The 15,844-nt window shown below is 41.2% G+C and overlaps 1 protein-coding gene across 1 annotated transcript in view; it reads left to right on the top strand.

Moving 5' to 3' along the window:
* The first annotated feature begins 228 nt into the window (after positions 1 to 228).
* Positions 229 to 15,844, top strand: part of LOC138735929 (teashirt homolog 2) — a 491,059-nt gene continuing 475,443 nt past the window's right edge. The window contains exon 1 of the mRNA XM_069884604.1: positions 229 to 509. Coding sequence (XP_069740705.1) covers positions 470 to 509 — 40 coding nt within the window. The 5' untranslated portion in view covers positions 229 to 469. The remainder of the gene's footprint in view (positions 510 to 15,844) is intronic.

Here is a 15,844-nt window from a genome sequence, read left to right as displayed (position 1 = left end):
GACGGAGAGCCTCAGCAGCAGCAGCCCTGCTCCGCCAGCACTCAGCACCCGCTCGGGGAGACCAGCGAGAGGCGGCGCGAGTGAGACCCGGAGGCAGCAGCGGCAGCTTGCCACCGTCCAGCCCTGGGGGGGGGGGGGGGGGAGGGTGGGGGGGGGGGGGGGGGGGAGGGAGGGGTGTCCGTCCCTGTGCAAATCCAGCGATCAACTCCCCCACATCCACACAGAAAATCTCCCCCTGTATAACATGCATTATATTGCATAGAGAACAGCTGCTCTCCCTCCTATACACACAGTTACACTCACAGACACGCACACAGCCCGCGTCCAGGGACGAGTCTCCCCGAGCACCCACCTCCCCCCCCCCTCCCTCCCTCCCTCCTCCTCCCCCGCCCCCTCCTCCTCCTCCTTCCCTCCTCCCCTCGGCACCTCGCACACACCTGAAGAAAAGTCAACTTGAAACTCTCACAGCATGCCGCGGAGGAAACAGCAGGCACCCAAGCGGGCAGCAGGTAAACAAGCAACTTCTCTCTCCTCCCTCTGCCTAGCCAGTCGCTAATTATTCTTGTTCATCAGTCTTTGTAGCAATGAGAATGTTCCTGGCACAAGAAAGCAATGCGTTTGGTCTCCCAGCTCCTGGAGTGGGGAGTGGGGAGTGTGGGGGGGAGTGGGGAGTGGGGAGGGGGCTTTAATTTCGTGTGCATATCTCCGCCGAGACTTTCTTTTTGTTTGAAGTTTTATCTGCTGATGGATTCTTTGGATGGGGCGAGGAGTGAGGCGACTGCAGTGTCGGGTGAGAGGGCTTCCTTTCTCTGGTCCAGCGCGATGCAGCCCGTTTTGTTATTTGTTTATCCCCTGTCAGTCAAGTGCAATTTCGTCTCCTGCTTTTTCTTTGAAAGATGGCTGGGTTGTCAATGTAATCTTGATGCGGGGGGTGTTTTTGTGGGGGGGGGGGTGTTGAGTGGAGGGGATTTAAACTGCAGGAGGTTAAACTGGGCCAATGAACTAGGTTTGCGAGGCCGGCAGAGACAGAGAGAGTGGGGGGGGGGGTGGGGGGATGGATTGTTGTAGAGCCTGCATGTACTTTGCAATCACTGCTCGGGGAGGGCAGGCTGCAAACTCCAGCTCTAACTTTCTGCCCGCAGCTCGGGGGGGCTGCACATAGGACCCCCCACTCCCAGCCAAGAGGAATGTACTGCCTGTTTACCAGCCCCCCTTTCCCCTCCCGGGAGAGAGTTGGGAGATTTGGTCTGAGACCATGAAATAAAAGTCCATTTTTCATCCGCCGGATCCACCCACTTAACTGGTCTTCGAGTCGATTGCCAGCTTTGATTTGACGGGTGATTGATCACCTGTCATCTGGCCGGCTTTGATCTATTCATTCTCGATAAATATCAATAAATCACTCCCTATGGCAACGCATGTACTGGTGACGCATCCCCTGCCCCTGTCATTTCCCTGCCCAGACCTGCACAATAATTTGGAGTAGCTTGTTTGATAAAAAAAATTGAAATGCAAGTGTTTCCTTAAAGGAGTGAATACATTATGAAGAAATTTTAGCTATTAGTTTACACGCTTTCAACTTACATGGCTGTAATCTGGTAAATGTGTCACAGCTATAGAAATAACCCTCCAGAAGACTTTCTTCATTGTTGAGGTAATTGTCTCTCCCTTGACAGGCACATTCATCAGTGGCTTAATGGTCAATCAAAAGTTGGCAGGCTGAGTGTTTTCATTCTTTCCTATACACTACATTAGGCATACTTAATCAAAATGTCTCTGTGTAATGGCTGTGAAGAGTTCATGACTGAGTGATCTGTTGTCTGCACAGATAGAAAATTAACAGCTCCGTGCTGGAAGATGTGAGCTTGCAGATAAACAAATCGGGCGTTAATATTTCATCTTGGAGACCTCGGTGTGCTATCAGCAGCATATTCTTGGCTGTTCTTCTTCCTGATGGTTTCACAGCTGTAACTCATTTCACTGATGACTTTACTGGGGTTACCAAGAGTGACGACAAATTGATTACCTGGCAGTGCAGGAAGGGGCGAAGAGATGTGGCTCGACAGACGTGATATAATAAGTTCAATGATGTATTGTAGAAAACGCGGGTGGGAGTAAGAATGAAAGGTATCGACTGGCATTCATCAAAGGAAACTTTGACCAAAGTTGCAGTGTTTTAAAATAAACTTATTTAAATAAATGTCAGTTTTCCATGTTCCTGTCATGACTTCCATTGGACGTGACTGTCACAGGGAATTTGGTGATCTCTGATAACAATATGTTCTCTAATTTGAAAGAATGATGAAGTTAAAAGTGCAGGAATACCACTTGGTAGGATACACTGGTGTCAGGTACGCATGTCTTAGATTGTCTGCAAGTTTACTGTGATAGCAATGGAACATTGAAAAAGTCAAATCCTTCACAAAAGAAATCGACTCATTGGTTCAAGAACAAATATATTTTGAAGTATTTGCTTTCAAAAAGCAGTCTCCAAACTTGATTTGTTTTCATTTTATTTGTAGATCAATTTTACTTTGATTTTTTTTATGTGACTCTATTCACCATATTTAATATCCTGATTGCTCTGGGTGATATTTACATGATTCATATGTGTGGATGATAAATGTAAGGAAACAGTTTGTGATCTATGACTTATTGATATGGAAGGAAATATTGAAGGGGCAAAAACTTTTCTAAACTGCAAATAAATGAAAACATCATCTGGAGTAATCTTACTAAAAGTTTGTTATGAATTTGTAGACTTTGAAATAGCTTTGCATGGTGTGAGAGAAAATGTGAACAGGATTCAGCTTGACTGCTTTAAAAAGATTATAATTTCACTTCCACCTTGTCATTTGTTTTACCATTTATCTGATAATTGATCCTTTAAAGTTTTTTGTTCTTTTGAAGTCTAAAAACACTGCCTGCGTTAGACTTTGTTCTTTATTAGAACAAACATTCTTCAATCTCTGAATATATCTTTTCCAAATTTCTCAAAACCACGTAGTATATATTAGCCGTACAATACATGGGCAGTCTTTTCATTCATTTGTTATCCTTTTCTGAAGCCCACTCTTGGCAAACCTTGTTCATCATCCTGCCTGACCTAATTGTTTCTTTCTTCCTTGATATCCAGGAGGCAACAACATTTAACAGGCTTGGGCCTTCATGATTTCTCACTTTAATAGAATTCCCTCCTGAAGGCCATCTTAATGCAAAGTATAAGTGGAAACTTTTCAAATTAATTTGGAAACTGTACAGTTGGTGGATTGTTGGGAAGGTTAATCATCGTTTTTAAGCATTATTTTTGTCATACGTATTCCAGAAGTTTGTATCCATCAAAGCGTATCCACATGTACACTTTGTTTCTTAAAATACAAGCATAACTGCCAACCAATATATCTTTCCTTATGTTCTGTGTGTTTCTTAACCACTCTGCAAAGTTTCATTTCTAACTTTGATGAACTTCTATAGTCTCACCAGGTGAAACTTTTTTGAAGTTCAGTCTTGCAGCAGTTCTGTAATGCCTGGATGTATAGAATCTCTTTGTTCAAGCCCACACACTAATATCTGGAGTAAGTTTTTTTTTACTTCTGCAAAATGAAGCATTCGTAACATTGTGATATGGAGTCATGGAAGTGTCCTTTCGTAGTGTCGAGGCTAATAATGGCTTTGAATCTAAAAATAACGTAAAAAGAAAAAGCGCAAATATTAGAAATGTGGTGCAATCAGGCAGAAGGTGTCATAAATGTGCAACAGGCCCTGCATCATCTGAAAAGAAAGATGACATTTTCCAGTGTTGGTCTTCTCAGTTTATGGAGTCCAAACTAACATGGGTTTTCAAAGCCTGATCAATTTGCATTGCATTTCAGTCATTTTCTGCTTCTTTCCAGGAGAGGAAGTGTTCATTGTAAAATTAGGAGGAAGTGTGTTATGTTTTCCACATCTTGATACTTTCCAGCCAACATTTTCATGGTGGACCATGCTGTAACAATTTGTGATGACAAGTGGCTTATTCACTAAACAGGAATTAACTGTAATAATTACAGATGTTTGTAGCTCCACATGAAGTAATTATAGATTAATGAACACCTGTGTCCGGAAGGGTAGAACAGACTTAAATTCTTGCTTTGAACATTCCTATAGTCACACCAGTGAAGTATAACAAAGAGGAATAGTACAATAGAAGAAAGGTTTGTTAAGTTTAACATCTGTTTTTGTGAATCGCTCGAATTTGCTTTTAAAATCATGGCTAATTCCATGCCAGTTCACTGAGTTTGTTAACTTTAGTTCAGTGCTTTTCTGCCTCACCATAAAATTAATTAAATTCCTTCGTTATTATTTTGAAATTGGTATCAACAATGGTGAATATAAAACTGCCAAATTGCACCCTCAATCCCATTAGGTCATCTTGTGTCTTTTTTTTTGTTTTTAGACATTCAGCGCAGTAACAGGCCCTTTTGGCCCACCAGTCCATGCTGCCCAATTTACACCCAATTAACCTATTTGTCCAAGTCAATCAAGCTGTCAGAGATGGTCATGCCCCTGGCTGTATCACTGCAGAGTCCACTTCAAGGCCTTTTTGAAGATGAACTTCCTTCTTCACATTTGAAGACCCGCTACTGTGGCATTACCACTGTGTATGAAGGGATGAATTTACAACAGTTCTCGGAGCTATCCTTTACAATCACTCCACAACAGACACAATATTGCTAGCTCTCCACTATGTTCTGGATCACCTCAAAAACAGCAATTCATACATAAAACTACCTTCATAGACTATAGGTCGGCCTTCAATACCATTATTCCCTCAGTGCTGGTCAAGAAGTTCCAAACCCTCGGCCTCAGCACATCCCTGTGCAACTGGATTCTTGACTTCTTCTTCAGAAGACCACAGTCAGTACGAATGGAAAACAATGTCTCCTCTTCACTGACTATCAACACAAGTGCACCTCAAAGATGTGTGCTTAGCCCATGGCTCTACTTGCTATGCACCCATGATGGTGTGGCCAGGCACAATTCCAACGCTATCTACAAATATGCCAATGACACCACGGGTTTCAGCAGAATCAGAAATGACAATGAGGAAGCGAACAGAATGGAGATAGATCAGCTCGTTGAATAGTGTCACACCAACAACTTTGCCCTCAATGTCATCAAAACCAAGGAGATGATTGTGAACTTCAGAAGGAATTCAAGAGAACACGATCTGATCCTCATTGAGGGTTCAGTAGTGGAGAGGGTCAAGAACTTCAAATTCCTGGATGTCACCATCTCTGATCCTTTGTCCTGGAGTCTCCATGTTGATGCAATAATGAAGAAGGCCCCCCACGACTATACTTTGTGAGGTGTTTGAGGAGATTGTGTATGTCACCGAAAGACTTTTGAAAACTTCTACAGGTGTACTGTGGAGAGCATCCTGGCTGGTTGCATCACTGTCTGCTATGGAGGTACCAAAGTTCAAGACAAGAAAATCTCGAGGGTTGTTAACTCGGCCTGTGACATCACGGGCCTCAGACTTCACTCCATCGAGGTAATCGACAAGAGGTAGTATCTAAAGAAACTAGCCTCTATCCTTAAGGACCCTCACTACTCAGGCCATTCCCTCTTTACTACCATCAGGGAAAATGGTGCAGGAACCTAAAGATAAACATTCAGCGCCACAAGGACAGCTTCCTCCCTGCTGCCATCAGATTCCTGAATGATCAATGAACTGCCTTAATTTGACTTTCTGTGCTCTATATTTATTTTTTTGTACGGTGGCTTATATGAATGTTTGCACTGTGAATGCTGCCACAAAATAACAAATTTTGTGACTTTTGATGACATTAAATTTTGATTCTGAAAATGGGATCCTGTGGACAGTAAAGCAGCAGTTGAAAAGCCCTCATCCACAATCTGTAACCACATGCTTGACATATTTCTTCTTTTTATCCTGACAATCAAGCCAGTGAATCTGTCATTGTTCAAGAAGAACACCACGGTTCATGCTCAGAAGAGCTCCAAGCATATCAAAACTTGAGGAGGGAGCAACTCAGGACTGTACCAAAACAATACAGCAAAACTAGCATACTGTAGGCACAGCAATTTCAGAAATGACTGTTGAGGCCAAACTCCAGTATTTAAGAAGCTAAATGCTGGAGAAGCTTCCATCAACATTCCCATCCTCATTGCTAGTGAATCCTGACCTGCAAATGTAGAAGGTCAGGCTAAATAACTGGTTACAATCTTCAGCCAAAAGACGCAAACAAATCATGTCAACATCTGCTCAAGTTGCTTCAGGAAGCCAAGCTTCAACCAATTTGATTTTCATTCCAATTGAAGTCAAGAAGTAGCTACATACATTGAATATGACAGATAATGAACCCAGACATTACTTTCCTTGGTGCTGGTGTTCAAAAATAGCTAAAATCACAACAGTCTTACAAATAAATAAGATCCCTGTAAAATTGTCCAGGTGTGACATGCCCAAAATAAGCAAACTCTTGCCATTTTATCGATGTGCTCTCATCAGTCGTCATTCTTTTTTTTCGAAAATATATTTATTGAAGGGGAATATGAGGGGAAATTTCTTCGCGCAAAGGGTGGTTGGGATGTGGAATAAACTTCCGGCAGAGGTGGTTGAAGCAAGGACGTTATTTACATTTAAGGAAAGACTGGATAATTACATGGAGGGGAGAGGATTGGAGGGGTATGGACCAGGTGCTGGTCAATGGGACTAGGAGGGTGGGGATTTGTTCCAGCATGGACTTGTAGGGCCAAACTGGCCTGTCCTGTGCTGTAAATGGTTATATGAACATTAAAACAAATTTGTTCACATCATACAGATTTATGTTATGTCCTTTTTTTTTAAAACAGAAACACCAACACTCATATGCATGAATATTCACATACACCCTCAGATACACACACAGACCCCCCCACTCCCTGACCACCTTGGCACATTTACGGACAGTATCATCAGAATATTACCGATTCTGCTAATGCTCAGTCAAACATTTATCCCATAAACACTGGTACTTCAGAGAAATTAAACATAAAGTTGCCATTTCTGAAAAAAAATTGTGGTGGACCCTCTTAATGTGCATTTGACTTTCTCCAGTTTAATGAAGAAAATTATGTCCTTAATCAATCAGACGTCCAATGTAGTAAAAGTAGACGCTTGGCTAATAAAGATGGAAACACTATTACTTCTTTCTGACGTGAATTTAGGGATTGGTCAGAGATGCCAAATATTACAGTCAATGGGCAGGTTTGCAAATTAACTTTGAATATTTTGGAAAATGTGCGAAAGAATCCGCTCCAGATACGATGTATTTCGGGGCACTGATAAAATGTGATTTGGGTGATAATTTGATTTAATAATAGTGACCTAAATAATCAATCATTAATAAGTAATGGAATATGTCATTGACCGGACCTGGAAGACAAGTGATTGTAGGTGCTGGAACCTATGCAAAAAAAAAACCAACACTGGAAGTACTCAGCAGATCAAACAGGACAAGGTATAAGATGTAGGATCTCATCCTGAAACATCAACGTCTATAGTTTACCCTACAGATGCTGTAGGGTTTTATCAAGTTCTGTTTTGTCTTTTTTGTTAATTGCCAGTTACTCACCTATATGCTTATCATTGCTCAATTTTGGTTCTGCGAGGGATCTCTGTTCCCGAGAGCATTATAGAAATCTAATGGTGGTCAAAGTAGTAGAATTCTAAATAGCAGATGAGTGTAACTGCCATGAGATGAAAGCAGCATTTGACTAAGCATAGCAACAAGAAATTGACTTGTATTGAACCCAGCACAAAGAAAGACAGCTGAGGTTGTAAGAGGTGAATGATTTCACCCGAGGACATTGCTGCAGGAGTTACCCAGAGCAATGTTTCCTGCCCAGCCACTCTCTGCTCCTTCTTCAAGATAGATGCTGGTAGTTATGGAGCAGTGCATTCCCCAAATTATGTGACATTCTCTGCCTGCACGTTCAGATATGCATTAATAACAGCATCTCATCACTGACCATTTATAAAATTGTCTCTTCCTTGTCTTTCTCTTGATTTTCCATCATCAAATTCCCCACCATTGGTATTCTGCAGGTCACATAACTAGAAAGTTATTGAAGCATCCTCTTTTTAAGAGACCAGGACATTATGAGCAAATCGCTTCCAATTTACAGAAACCTACAAAGCACAAGTCAAGTTTAGGATGGCATATGACAAATTTCGTGAAGCTTACCATATCCAGATCTAACACTGGGCAATGAAGATTTTGGGTGTATTTTATGCTACTGATCACGACAATCACCTTAAAACTTTCCTATCATACAGTTGTTTCGATATAACCTATTGTTTTTGTGATCTCCTATCATATTTTTAACATGCTTCAAGCAGGCAAAATCACGAAGTGCAATATGTCATTGAAAATTCATTTCCTACATTTTCACTTGGACGTCTTCCCTGCTGATCTTGGTGCAGTCAGTGACGAACGTGGTGAAAGGTTTCACCAGGATGTTGTGACCATGGGAAAGCAGTGTCAGGGCAACTGGAATCCATCAGTGCTGACCGACAATTGTTGGACACTGACATTGAGCGGCATCAGATGCTGAGTACAAACAAAAATCGGCAGCAAAATATTTTTAGATCAGTTGAATAATGTTTCAGCATCCATTATACGATTAAACACTCTAAATTCAAAAAAAGTTAATATAATGTTTCTTTAACTTCCTATGTGATCATCTGAAATTATCTTGTGTTTAGCTTGAAGTTGTCTGTCATAATCCTTTTTTTTTACAGAATGCAAACCTTTTGGGGGAAAAAGAAGTTGTCGTCCTGTGTATCCATTTACTTTCACGCTGGTGCTCCAGGATGCAATTTGTACCATCTATACCCAGGGCCAGTGCTACCATTAGGCCAAATAGGCAGCTGCCTAGAGCTCAGACCTCAGAGGGGTGCTTTTGAAGAGAGATTCCAACAGCTCTGCCATTTTTGCATCATGAATGACGTGGTTCTAATTAACACGCTATAAGCATGCGTGTTAGTCTGGTAAGGCAGAGGGAGGACATGGTACAGTGCACATTGAATATCACGCCCCCCCCAACCCCCCAGCTCAGCCTGGTCAGCACCCGTGCTAAGCCCCCCGGCATAGGGCGTAAAATAGTCTGGCACCGGCTCTGAGTGTACCTTACATTTAAATAACATGCAAAGGTTCTCCATGACAGCTCCTCTCTAACCCAAACCTTTTCTACCTCCGTGGGAATGGGCAGCTGGAACATGGGACGCCTGCACCAGCAAGTTCTGTCCAAATCATTCATTGTCCTACTTATTCAGGAAGTAGAATGGTGAGTTTGTGCTAGTTGATATATTTCTGGAACTTTCTATCTATCAGCAGTGTAGATGTAAGTGCATTATAGGAACTGCAGATGTTCCAAGAAAGTGCCTCTCTGCCACTTCTCAAAGAATGAGGAATGAGCAGAATCTCTTGCATTATCAGCAATTTCCATTTCCTAAAAATGAACAGAAACAAATCCAGTGAAGTTTAGTGCTGACAGAAGTTTTCTAACCTCTCCCTTGTGCTTCTGGTAATGATTCAAAATTTATGATTTTTGTCATCTGAACAATTCATGCCCAGGAAACAAGCTGCTGGAGTTATGGTTCCATGCACAAATTTACTTCTCAACATAATTTGGCTTTTGAGGTGCCAAGCTATATGAAGTGAAACTTGAAAGCAACAGGGCATCTGTGGGGTGTGTACTGTTATCAGTATTTCTTCCACAAATATCTGCAGAGAATCATTCTCCAGTGGAAGAGTATTAAGTAATGTAAAGCTTTTGCAATTGGGCAAGATAACCAAAATATTGTAGATTTTAAACAGAATTTACTCATTTTGTGATAAATGAGCTTGGCTTCAAGCTAGGAAGTCGTAAGTCCAAATCCCAAGATTATCCTCTATGTTGGGCTATGCAGTTGTTACTTCAGCTGGGTAGTATTAGAACGAAGGAGATGATAGTTTTCGATAAGATTTTCTTTTAATTTCTCCACCTGCTTAGTTGACTGAGAGATGTGGGGAAAAATAAAGAGATTTTGTGAAGTATTTTCTCGAAGAGCACCTCAATAGCATAGAAAAAAATTAATAGCATTTTATATATGCCTCAGCCTTCCTATAAATAACGTTAATGGCGCTATGTCTTTTTCCCATGATTTACTATCGGAAACAGATGCTGCTTGCTGATTAAAAGGATACAGGTAATGACCACATTGCAGTGCCTTGCTAGGACTTATATTTTAATCAAAAGCATCTGTTTCTCACTTTCAGTGCCATATTTATATGAAAGCTGTATATTAGAATAAGTCACAAGATCCTGTGGGGCAATCTGTCATTCTTTTAAGAGCAGTTCAGAAAACCAGCTGAACATTTCTATAAAATCTCTTTGTCCATCTTCAATTATTCTGAATTAACAGTGTTTGGCAGTCATAGTTGCTGTATTGTAAGTTTTCAGGTGTTGAGTGAAGATTTGTCTTTCATTTCTAGTTAATTTATTTATCATTGTCCCATTTTTATTTCTCATTTGCATTCTGTCTCTGAATGTCATTATTTTTAATATCTACCCTGATGATGCCCAACTCCACCTCTCTGGTCTATCTTTTGACGATTCCACAGGATCCACCTTGTCAGTCTCCTTGCCCTGGCATTCACTGATGCAGTAGAGATGTTGGGACTATCAAAACATTTGTCTTTGGTTCCCATCTCATATACTTCCGACCAGTTTCAGGCAGTGTAATGTCACATTTGGTTCGAGAATGAATTGCCAACATATCTATGTCACCATTAAATTTGTATTTTTACCACCTCTGTAATTCTGCTTGAACAAATTCCACTTCTCCTTTACCATATCCATGCAATCTGAACAGCAAAATAAGTTTAGAGTGTTGAGAATTCACATTTATTTATGACTATAAATGTGTTACCAAAGTATACTGTTGAAGGAGCAATGTTAAAGCTCCAGCTTGTAAATGTAAACATACAATAATTGAAATTTATAGCAGGTAAGGCCATTTAACTGATTACATTCATTATGGGTAAGCAAAGAGCCACTAAGGCTTTTCCCACAACTCAGCTTAGTCCATAGCTAACTCAGATTAGTCCATAGCTTTGGGAATTTGGTCATTTCATCCAGCTTCTTTTGGAAATGTGTTATGGTTTTTGTTTCCATCACCTTTCCACGCATCAATTACCAGATCAGTTTCATGCTTTGGGTGAAAAGCATTTTTCCTCGACTCCCCTTTAATCACTTCACTAATTATTTTAAATTAATGCCTTGTGTGTTTTCCTCTCTCTGGTAAAGGAAGTGGCCCTTCCTGTTCACCCCTCTGGCCCTCTCTTACATTGAGCAAATGAACTTAAGGATGAATTTGGATTTGAAATATCACTTTGAGGCTTGTTAAGCAATGCATTTATTTTGAGTAGAAAATATCCTAGCCGACAAAACATGGCCCAAGTATCTATTATTCATATTTCTGTATTTACAACGATGTCTGATCACTTTCTGACCCAATGTCCATTCATTTGAACTTCTAACCTGAATCCATGGATAACAATCAGTCCAGTTATGCTCTCACCTACAGTGACATCGTCACTATTTTACCCAACCAATATCAGTAATTTCACCAGTGAATTTTGATTGAACCAACAAGTAAGATTGGTGTTGATGTCCTGTCTTTCACAAATTCAGGATATTTCCAGCAGCACTGGATCCGTTAATGTATTTTGAAAGCTCCTGTGGTAATGTGGAAAATTGTTCTGTAAATGCTTCTCTTGTGAAGTCATGTGACAGGTTGTGTTGGTACTGACTTTTCTGCAGTTATGTACTTCAAAGAGATATCACAATTTGGTAAAGTCATCTAGATTCCTTTGGGTAAAATTGTATTTAGCTTGTGGGTTTATGCTAGATTAGATGAAGTTCTTCCCTGAGCTCAGCAGGATGTTACGTCATTTGCCTTCAATGGAACACTGTCTGTACACCCCCGAGTACAATTCCCACTGTAGGAACCATAAATGTGACAAATAAACTTAAATGTGTGTTATCTTTCTCTCTATTTAAAGGGGCATTCTGATAACATCAGAAACTTATTGGCAACTTCTCGTTTGCTCAAACCCCTTTATGTCTCACAGTTAATGAGACATTGGAAAGGGAGTGCTATATCCAACATTTGACTGTTGAGATGCTTGTTCCGTGGATGCCTCACCTGTAGCATCATTGCCAGCATGATATCACTGGAGGCTTCATGACAATAGCTTGGTTGAGGGACCTCAGGGGAGGAGATAAAGACAAGACTATTAATGAAGAGACTACCCCCAGACAGTTTTAGACACACTACATCCTACCAGGACTTTTTTGATCAGCAATAAATTGTATTGAATGTATTTATTGTTACATGTACTGATATAAAGCTCTATTTTGCATGCTTGGCAGATAAGTCCATTTGTACAGCAAGAAGTGCAACTAACAAATAATAGTTTGGGAAATAATATTACATTGTCAAATAGTGCAATGAGTCATGTTACAAAAATAGTCCAGACTGTCAAGAAAAATACAAATAAAACTGTGATCAGGCATTGTCTTTTACCAGTGAAAGATCCATTTAATAATCTGATAACAGGCAAGAAACTGTCCTTTAATCTGAATGTTGGTTTTTCAAGCATGTGTCTTCTGTCTGATGGAAGAAGATGATATGACCAGTGATGGGTACATTAATCAGTCAGCAATCTTCCTGAGATAGTTTACACAGGTATAAGTTTTCAAAAGCTCTCATCACTGAGATATGTGAGAGACCTGTGACCTCTCTCCAAGCAGGCCATTGTCACATTGGCTCAGAACTTGCCACAGGATTATTTCATTTGGCTACATTGATCTCTGCCATGTATCTATATTTTATGCTCACCACAAGGTGTTGCACTTGTGAAAAACAAAATTTGATTGCTTTTAATTTCAGTGAGGATTACATGACATCGCAAGCACTGGGATTGGTCAGCATTGCTGGTTTCTGTTCTATTTTTAATTTGGAGATACAACATAAACTCATGACACCCAAATACACCAATTAACCTACCAACCCCATTTGTTTTGGAAGGTGGGAGGAAACCAGAGCTCCTGTAGGAAACCAACATGTTCACGGGGGAATGTTCTTACAGATAGCTCTGGATTCAAACCAAGTTTGTCGGTGCTGCAATAGCATTATGCTATTTGCTAAGCTAATTGTGCTGCCTTGTTGACTACTTAGTTGATGGAAATCATGCCTCTTAGTAACCCAGAACTTTTTTTTGATTATTGGGAGAAGTTTCACACACTGTGCAGGCAGATGTGTATTGCCCGAGAATTTTGTGACTATCAGTAGCACTACGCACTGTCTGCAGGAATCACACGTGACTCCATCATGAGAGAGTTTGCATTGCCAGAGGTTTCCAGCATCTGCCTTGTTCTGGGGTTTAGGTCCTGGGAATAAGGCTCTCTTCGAATGGCTTCTTCAACCACACCAGTTGGACACTGATACACGAGTCACAAAATGATAAATAGTACTTGTGGAAATGGTAAATGGTCAAATGAAAGTGAAGACCCAGTGCTTGCATTGAAATGGTGCTGCCTTGTAGTACATCTCAAGCAGATGTGCATACTTCTTCATCTTCTGCTGTTGGCACCATTAAACAGCAGTGGGGATGGAGGAAGAGCAGCAGGGAGGTCTCGAGCCTGAGGGCCATCAGTCTGAGTTTGAATAGCAGCGGGAGCATGAGAGACTGCAGGTGGAAGCCACCAAATTGGGTGGCCCCACTCAGATCCACAATCTTATGCCAGCTCAGGAATGGAGGCAGGCATCATCTTCACAAGATGCTGGGAACTTCATGATGTAAAATAGTAGTTTTCAAAATGAGCTGGTCAAATCAGCCTCTCTAAAGGTAAGGTAAACATCACTGTCCTCCAACCACATTTCTTCTTTTCAGGCAGGGCTGCTTGACCAACGCTTACCAATGGCTACATTAGTTAACACTCCAGGATTCAGATTTTGACCAGTGGTCTGTCTTAGGGATAACTGTTGTTTTTCATCGATGTTAATGATTTGGATGATATTGTCATGAGTAAGTAAGTTCATGAATCATGCCACAGTTGGTGGCATGGTGTAGAGGGAAGAAGATTATCTGCGATTACAACCGAATCTCTTTTAAATGGGGAAGTGGGCAGGGGAATGGCAGGTGGAATTGAACTTGGACATGTTCGTGGTTTTGCATTTTGAAAAATTTACCAGGGCAGGACTTGGATAGGAGATGGGAGGATCTTTGAGAGACGTGTAGAAAGGGGAAAGTTGGAGAAGCAGGAGCAAAGTTCAGTGAAAGTAGGGACACGTTGGACAGGGTAGTAAGAGGGCACTAGGCACGTTTGTCTTCATTCGTCAGTGCATCAAGTATAGGAGCAGGGATATCATGCGACAGCTTTGCAAGACATTGGTGAAACTATGGGCGGAGTATCGTGCGCAGTTTTGGTCATCCATCTATAGGAAGGATGTCATTAAACTGGAAAGGATGCAGAAACACTCCAGAGAAAGGTAAGCACAGTTGGCAAGGCAGTTAGGGCAATGCCTTTACAGCGCCAGCGATCGGGACCAGACGATGGTTCAAGTCCTGTGCACTTTGTATGTTCTCCCCGTGTCTGTGTGGGTTTTCTCTGGGGGCTCCAGTTTCTTCCCACTGTTCAAAACGTACTGGGGGTGTAGGTTAATCTGGTAAAAATTGGGTGGCATGGGCTTGTGGGCCAAAATGGCCTGTTACCATGTCTAAATTTTAAAAATTAAATCTAAAAAATTTAAATTAAAGTCTGTTTTGTCAGGTTGTATATGTTTGTCAGATGATAATAAACTTCACTTGAAAATATTCAAGCACCCTGGAGCATGAAAGGCTGTGGGGTGCCTTTACAAAGGTGAATAAAATCATGAGGGGCATAGATAAGTGCAAGTTATTAGCAACCCAATGAAACAGCATCTCTGGTCCTCAGTGCAAAAACATGGAAATATACATACATACAGACAGACAAACAATACATATGCAGTCCATATCTACATTTATCAAAATAAATATTGTTAAATAAATAAGAGTCTTGTAAGCTTTGTATGACCAATTCATTCAGCAGTCTCACTGCCCATGGGAAGAATGTTTCTCAACCTGGTTGTTCTGGTTCTGATAGGGGTCCTCAACAATTTTGTAAGCCCTCTTCATATAAAATCTAGTATATCACGTTGATTTTTTTTGGGGGGGGGTGGTGAGATTCCAGTGATGATCTCTGCTGCTCTTATGGTCCTGTAGATTCATTGCCTTATAGCAATTGTATCACACTGTGATACAGCTGGTCAAGACGCTCTCGATAGAGCTCCTGAGCCCACCTCAGTCTTCTTAGGAAATGCAGTCACTGTTGTTCATTCTTGACAAATGAGAAGATGTTGTGTGTCCAAGGTAGGTCACTTTTTAAGTGGACTCCAAGGAACTTTTTGCTATCTATTCTCTCCACTACTGAGTTATTAATGTGGAGAGGAGGGTGGTTGTCCCTGGTCCTTCTGAATCCACAGTCATCTCCTTTGTCTTGTCCACGTTGACACTCTAGTTGTTATTCTTCTCTCTAGTCTGCCTCATCGTTGTTGCTGATGAGGCCAACTACGGTTGTGTCATCTGCAAACTTGATGGCACAGTTGGAGTTGGATTATAAACATGTTCCAGTTGTGTATCAGTATTGTGAACGGGAGCAGGCTGAGCTCACAGCCCTGAGGAGTGCTAGTACTCAGTGTGATAATGCTCGACATTCTGTTGCCCGG

Source organism: Narcine bancroftii, chromosome 6 (genome assembly GCF_036971445.1).
Source record: "Narcine bancroftii isolate sNarBan1 chromosome 6, sNarBan1.hap1, whole genome shotgun sequence".
Taxonomy (NCBI): Eukaryota; Metazoa; Chordata; class Chondrichthyes; order Torpediniformes; family Narcinidae; genus Narcine; species Narcine bancroftii.
Note: the sequence above shows the minus strand (reverse complement) of the source record. Positions and strands in the feature narration are given on the sequence as shown.